The 8027-nt window shown below is 37.3% G+C and overlaps 1 protein-coding gene across 1 annotated transcript; it reads right to left on the bottom strand.

Annotated features, from left to right (window-relative positions):
• Positions 1–680: 680 nt before the first annotated feature.
• Positions 681–1620, bottom strand: LOC132594383 (olfactory receptor 10T2-like). Its single transcript, XM_060291370.1, is given in 2 exon segments — positions 681–1089; positions 1091–1620. Coding segments are annotated over 2 exon segments (939 nt in total).
• Positions 1621–8027: the final 6407 nt, after the last annotated feature.

Below are 8027 nucleotides of genomic sequence, written 5' to 3'. Positions count from 1 at the left end.
TTCTTTTAGTTCTTACAGTGCCCAGCTGAGAAGGTGTTAAAGGTCTAATGATACATAGAGAATAACTGAACATGAGAGAGGTTAAGTCTGGCCCATGGCCTTTGGCTGGAAAATGATCCAAATCAATATTCAAACTTAGGTCTTTGTGATTCCAGAGTCCATGTTTTCTCCTCTACCATCAGCCTCATGGAACTTTGATTCTCTCCTCATTTATCCATAATCAAATTATTCTTTTTGTCTATAAATAATGTATTTACTGTAAATATTGATTTGAAACCTCAAAAGATATATATAGAAGCATTCAGAGACTTAAACAACATCCCCTACTGTTTCCTTCACTGTAGGAAGAATATTAACAGGATGGACATTCTTAGAAAAATAATGCAGCATTTGTCGTGTTGATCTGAGAAAACTGATATTTTCAATGCACAAAAATAGCATGGCTTGAGTCCTTGAAATTTGCCACACTCACATAACTTTCTGGAGACCAAATGGTACAACCTCTACAATGAATATAGGCTAAACAGGAAGAAGGACTTTCCAATAAATATAATCAATGTAACCCGAGGTCCTTTTTTCTTGTTTTATTTTATTTTTTTGACAAAAGAGTGTAGGTATATTTATTGAAGTTCTACCCCAGACACTTTCATGAATATAACTTCCCTGACTTATCAACTCACTCATTCAGTTTTGGGAAATGAGTACCTACTGAGAACATTTCTCAGAGCCGTGTTCACTTCTTTGTTCCTCAGGGTGTAGACAAGGGGCTTGAGTAGCGGGGTGATCACCATATAGGTCACTGCCCCAAGTCGGTCCTTATTTGAGAAGTACAGGGATGTCGGCCTCAAGTAGATAAAGGAAGCACAGCCATAGTGAACAATGACCACTGTGAGGTGGGAGACACAGGTGGCAAAGGCCTTATGCTGTCCCTCCACTGAAGAGATCTTGAGGATGGTGGAAACAATGAAGACATAGGAGATGAAGATCAACACAAAGGGAACCAGCAATACCAGAATGCTGAGTAAGAACATAACCATCTCCTTTATGTTGATGTCTGTGCGGCCCAGTTTTATGACAGGGGAAATGTCAGAAGTGGTTGATCCAATTGGAGGCACAGAAGGGTACAGTAAACACCAGGATGTTGACAACTACAGAGATCAGAAAACTACAGATGCTTGAGGCTAAAACCAGCAGTATGTGGGTGGATGGCTGATGATGACTGTGTAGTTGAGAAGGGTTGTAGATGGCAACATAGTGATTGTAGCCCATCACAGCAATTAGAAAACAGTTGGTACAAGCCAAGCCCACAAAGAAATAGAGCTGAGCAGCACACCCAGGGAAAAAAGTAGTTCTAGTTGTGGAAAGCAGATTGGTCAGCATTTTTGGTACGATGACCAAGGTTTAGCAGGTTTCAGAGCAGGAGAGGACAAAGAGAAAGAAATACATAGGGGTGTCCAAAGCCTGATCCAGAAGAATGATAGTCATGATGGTGGCACTGGCCATCGGAGTGGTCAGGTAGACCAGGAGGAAGATAAAGAAGAGAAGGATCTGCAGATCCCCCAGGTTTGAGAAGCCTATAAGGATGAACTCGGTGATCATGCTCTGGTTCTATCTCTTCATTGGTCACTGGGAATCAGACTCAGACATCCTGAAACGGACAACAGAAAGAATTTGACAAAAGTGAATGCCCCCAGAGAAATCATGTTTGTGTTTCTGTACAAAGTTGATAATACTGGTCTGAAAAAATGAGTAAAAAACAAGTCAAACACTTTGATCAGGGGTGAGTGGAAAGCAGGAGGCATGAAGACTAGGGACATAAGAAAATTCCCAATTCAACAATACCTGAAGAAATTTATTTTTATAAGTTGTTTCCATTTCTCTTCTTATTTGCATAGAAGTTTCATACCTAGTGAGTTAAATCAAGAGGTGATTCTAGAGTTCATCTCATCTAATCGTGCCATTTTATGGAAACCAAGTTTCAAAAAGATTAAATCATTTGCTTAACCCGCATGAGAGTGACAGTCTTGAGAAATCACCTATCGTCAAAGTCATTTTATGAAAATCTGAACTGGAAAAACAAAAACAATTGAAAAGTCATCTATCCAGCCCCTCATATACTTGACACAAATACTGCTTGCTTATATGTAATGAAATGTTGAGCTTTATTTGCCTATGATCAATTGTGAAGCCTTTGGCATGGACTTAGAATGATACCGCATATTGGGGTTTCCCTTGTCATGAGTGCATGGGAATTTGGGAGTAAGAATCTAACTAAAGCTCAAATCATGCTCAGAGCATGCCAGGTCTTGGGCTGACATATTCGCTCCCTTGACCTCTGCCTCAATGTCTGCTGCCTCCATGATGTTCTCAGAACAATTCTCACCATTATCTGTGGGGAGACCTGTAGTTTGATTCAGAGATAACGTAATTCTAAAACCTTTACACTAGCCTTAGAAAATCATAAAATCTTTATATTAGAACAAAGCTCAGGAGTCTTCTTACTTAATCTGCAACTAATTCTGTGAACCTTTTGATATAAATCTGTAAAGTATTGTCCAGTCACCGTAGTTAAGTTCCAGTTATAAGGAGCCCATTGCCTCACAAAGCAGGCTGCTCTCTTCCTAGATGGCTTAACTGGCTAGAGCCTTCTTATTCTGAGATGACCTATGCCTTCTCGAAACCTCCACTCTTTGTTCTTGACTTGTTCTCTGCAGATACTCACAAGAAAATTCATTCTTTTTTTTTTTTAAATAAATGACAGCCTTCTAGTTATTGGAATAAAATGATCTTATCCCTTTATGGGTCTTATTTTCCTCCTAATGTTCCTAGTTCTCTCAATTATTTCTCCATGATTATCTGAAATTCTCTGTTCTAATCACTATCTCAGGTCATTAGATCATACTTCCACTCTTCACAGTCCTCACACCTCACAAATTTCTATCTCTTTATCTTTACCAGTAACATTGCATTTCCTTTCCTACTATCCTTTACCCCTCACAATTAATATCTATTCATCCTTCAAAACCCCAGATTAATATTTATCTCTGAAAAGGCTTCCCTGAGTAGTTCTGAGACTTTGAATACTGTGTGCATTTACTTCTCTGTCAGTTTGTTCTGAGATAATTTGCTGGAATGCAAGCATAGTAAGGACAGAAGGATGTAGGCTCTGGACCTAGACTGCCTAGGCTAGGACAATGCCTCTGTCACCGACTAGCTTTGTGATCTTGTGGAAAACTCTTCTATGTGCCTCAGGTTTTTACCTGAAATGGCAATAATGATAATAATAGCAGAAACAAAACATTTTTGTGAGTACCAAATGCTCACAGTTATGTTTCTGAATCATATTAATATTCAATAAGTGTTAGCTCTTAGTATCTAGTTTAACCCCTTCATGTTACAAAGAAACTGAAGCCCAAAAAAGTAAAATGTAAAGATCTAGGTTATATAGCTACTTAGCAGCAGAGGTGAGACTGTATCCCCAACATCCTAAACTACCAACTGCAGGACTGTGTCTTCTAATTAACCAGGGTCCTGTTTTTAATATTTTCAATATTTCTTTTGTACTATGTGTTACACACCAGTGGCTTAGGAAATTGATCAGTGCCTTCTTTATTCCCTATGATCCTCACACAGGCAGTATGCTTCACACTTTCATCTACTCCTAACTCTTATTCTTCCACCTTTAGTCCAGCAGGTACATTTTTTTTTTCCTTCTGCTAAAATACATATCTGTTCTATTCAGGCATTTCCTCATTACTTTTCCTACTTTAAGTCATTTTAGGAATATTTTGTTTTACACTTTTTAATCTTTTTCTAACTTTACTCTCTCTCCATATCAGATGATTGGACTTCGTTCAGCTAGATCTCACCACATGGTCTCTGTCCCTATGTTTTACCCCAGATCCTGATGCTATGACCCACTTCACCTGTGCATGGTTTCCACCAGTCCTTCTGCCTTTGAATCTTTCTTTGGTACCCAACATATTGGTACAGTTTGATTGAGAGTTGATATTGCTAAAAGAAAAGAGTTGTCCACAACTATAATAGAAAGGAAGTACTGACATTTCTTTCTTTTTTTTTTTTTTTTTTTTTTTTTGCGGTACGCGGGCCTCTCACTGTTGTGGCATCTTCCGTTGCGGAGCACAGGCTCCGGATGCGCAGGCTCAGCGGCCATGGCTCACGGGACCAGCCGCTCCGCGGCATGTGGGATCCTCCCGGACCGGGGCACGAATCCGTGTCCCCTGCATCAGCAGGCAGACTCTCAACAACTGCGCCACCAGGGAAGCCCCAACATTTCTTTTTTGATTGATTTTATTTATTTTTTTATACAACAGGTTCTTATTAGTTACCCATTTTATACATATTAGTGTATACATGCCAATCCCAATCTCCCAATTAATCACACTACCCCTCCGCCCCCCACCACCACTTTACACCCTTGGTATTCATACGTTTGTTCTCTACATCTGTGTCTCAATTTCTGCCCTGCAAACTGGTTCATCTGTGCCATTTTTCTATGTTCCACATATATGCGTTAATATGCAATATTTGTTTTTCTCTTTCTGACTTATTTCACTCTGTATGACAGTCTGTAGATTCATCCACGTCACTGCAAATGACCCAATTTCGTTCCTTTTTATGGCTGAGTAATGTTCCATTGTATATATGTGCCACATCTTTATCCATTTGTCTGTTGATGGGCATTTAGGTTGCTTCCATGACCTGGCTATTGTAAATAGTACTGCAATGAACATTGGGGTGCATGTATCTTTTTGAATTATGGTTTTCTCAGGGTATATGCCCAGTAGTGGGATTGCTGGGTCATATGGTAATTCTATTTTTAGTTTTTTAAGGAATCTCCATACTGTTCTCCATAGTGGCTGTATCAATTTACATTCCCACCAACAGTGCAAGGGTGTCCCCCTTTCTCTATACCCTCTCCAGCATTTGTTGTTTGTAGATTTTCTAATGATGCCCATTCTAACTGGTGTGAGGTGATACCTCATTGTAGTTTTGATTTGTATTTCTCTGAGATGTTGAGCAGCTTTTCATAAGAAACACTTACATTTATAAGCAGAGTTCTGGCACAGTCTCAGGTTTCTTTATCCCATCAAAATATAAAGAAAAAGAGACATAGACAAATTTGGAAGAACATCAGGCAGTATTTTTCTCCAGAGTTGATTGGGGAAAATCTAGGAGCTAAGATTAGCCTTTAAAGATGAAAGAAAACTCAGCTTGCTAGCTGGGCTAGAGCTAAGTGGACAGATGCAGCCTTAGCTGCTCTATGTTCCTGATGGCAGTTGCTTCAGCAAATCCCTGGCTCTTATAGAGTTGGATACTCCAGAGGATTGAGGCCTTGGAGTGAGGTACTCCTTTGGATTCTAGGCATTAACAAAACTTGTAAAAGATAAATCAAATAAATTATTTACTTTACTCGATCTATGTAGGAGATAGATAGTTTGAATGCCATCATTTTTTAATATGTAATTTATTTTGACTCAAGGTTTCATTTGCCAAATGAAGTAATAAACTGTCACTCCCTTAATCATTAATTAGCTTTATAGATTCTGGATATAGATGAACTCTTTCAAAGAATTAAGTACATGCCATTTTTGAAAAATTTCACATAGTCTCCTCCTTCTCCTTCAAGTTTGCCAGTTGAATAAGCCAGATACAATTTCCTATATCTCTCCTCCTTTTTTTAAACCTTAGTTATGCCTGCATTCTAAGGGGGCACAAATTCCAACTTTTTCTACACTTCATTGTCTTCTAGATTCATCTCTTTAAATATATTTATCTATGTGACATTCATCTATACACCCACTAATTCACTAATTAAATCAATATGCATTAAACACTGATGATGTTCCAGGCACTTGGTAATTGTTTTGGCAGGGAGGGTTTCACAAAGATGAGGATGGCATAGTTCATGACAAAGGTAGTTTCTGGACCACATAGACCTGAGACTCCTGAGTTGCATGTGAAGATGCCTATTGCTGGGGTCTGCTCAGGATACTCAGAATAAGAAATATTTACAAAATATTTTGCACTTGGTTTAGGAGATTTCCTTACTCTTAGCAAGTTTAAAACTACTGTCTTCTGTCTGAAAAGAATTTAGTGTTTAGAAGGGAAAATGGAGGAAAAATAGAAGAATTACAAAAGGCAAAGAGGGCTAAGATAGGGCATTTACAAGGCACTGCAGCATTACTAAGTGGGAGCATTTTTTTTCACATCCAGTATCAAGAACAGTGTATCTCAGACTCCTCAAATTGCCCTTAGACATCTATTCCTTCCAAAAATATTTCTCTCCCTGAAGAATTCAGGAGTTTTGTGCTATGTAAAGAGAGAAGAAATCATGGATTTCTTGTTTTAATTTCTAATTATAAGAAATATAAGTTTCTGAATTGATATATGTATGATATGGGCTAATACAAACAAGAAGTCTTGTTGTTCCAGTGTTTATCTGACTTCTGAGGAGGAAGAGACAGATACAAAAGAGTAAAAATTCTTTAAATTGATAGGTCATTTTAGGGAGAGAAGGCTGGAGGACTGTAACAGCAAGCTTTCCTTTCTACCCATTTTTTATACTGCAAATCTAATATTTAATAGCAGCTTTCTGAATATTCACTGTGTAGCTATCATTATCCATTCATTAGCTCATATAATCTCTATAATAACTTCATCAGGTAAAACAATGTTATTTCCATTTTACAGAAAGAACCCAAGGAGAGCACAGTAGTCCTACTGAGCTGAAGAGAGTGAAATTGGAGTTTGAGTAGGATAAAGCAGCTATAACTTGTGGAGCAAAATACCAGAGAGTTGGGTCAATTTTGAGGAAGAGTTACAGAAATATGCATATGGTACCTTTTCATAATGAGCTGCATGCTAAAATTCTTAAGCACAATGTGAAACTCTACAAGACTAAACAAAGACGTACTGGAAGTCTAAGTTACACACTTCCTACAACTCACTTGTGGTTGGGAGATGTCTGAGATCCAACTAGCTAGAGTCAAGAAATATCACAGAATACTTGGGACAGTCAACAAAGAAGTCAAAAACACTAACCTTAGTCATAAGGATAAATTAGATATCAGAGAAGGACACACTCTAACTGCTTTAACAAAACTTAAAAGTAAGTCTCAATCTACATATATGTGATCAATTGATTTTCAACAAAGGTGTAAGGTAATTCAATGAGGAAAGAAAAATCTTTTAAATGAACGATGCCAGAAAATAGATATACCTATGTAAAAAAATAATTGTAAAATTTTCATAACACCATATATAAGAAATAGAATGATTATATACCTAAGTATAAACATTAAAATGATGAAACTTCTGAGAGAAATTGTTTGTGACAATAATGTAGGAAAAATTTTCTTAGAAAGAACACAGAAGTGCAAACCAAAACAGAAAAATCAAAAATAGATTACATTTTATTAAAATATTAAAACTAAAATATTTTACTTTTAGAAGGACACCATTCAGAATATGAAATTGCCAGCCACAGGCTGGGAGAGAATATTTACAGCACTTATATCAGACAGAGGACTCCTTGTATACGGAATATGTAAGAAACTGTAACAGGTCAATAAGAAGAAGAAGAATGACTCAATAAAAATGGTCAATAACACAAAAAAAGACACAGATCAATGAAACAGAACAGAGAGCCCAGGAATAAGCCCACACAACTAAGGTCAATTAATGTTCAATAAAGGAGACAAGAATATACAATGGAGAAAAGACAGTCTCTTCAGTAAGTGGTGCAGGGAAAACTGGATAGCTACATGTAAAAGAATGAAATTAGAACATTCTCTGACACCGTATACAAAAATAAACTCAAAATGGATTAAAGACCTAAGTGTAAGACTGGATACTATAAAATTCCTACAAGAAAACACAGGCAGAACACTCTGAAAAAAAAAATTGCAGCAATATTTTTTGGGATCCATCTCCTAGAGTAATGGAAATAAAAGCAAAAATAAACAAATGGACCTAATTAAACTTAAAAGCTTTCACACAGCAAA

Source organism: Globicephala melas, chromosome 1 (assembly GCF_963455315.2).
Source record: "Globicephala melas chromosome 1, mGloMel1.2, whole genome shotgun sequence".
Lineage (NCBI taxonomy): Eukaryota > Metazoa > Chordata > Mammalia > Artiodactyla > Delphinidae > Globicephala > Globicephala melas.
Note: the sequence above shows the minus strand (reverse complement) of the source record. Positions and strands in the feature narration are given on the sequence as shown.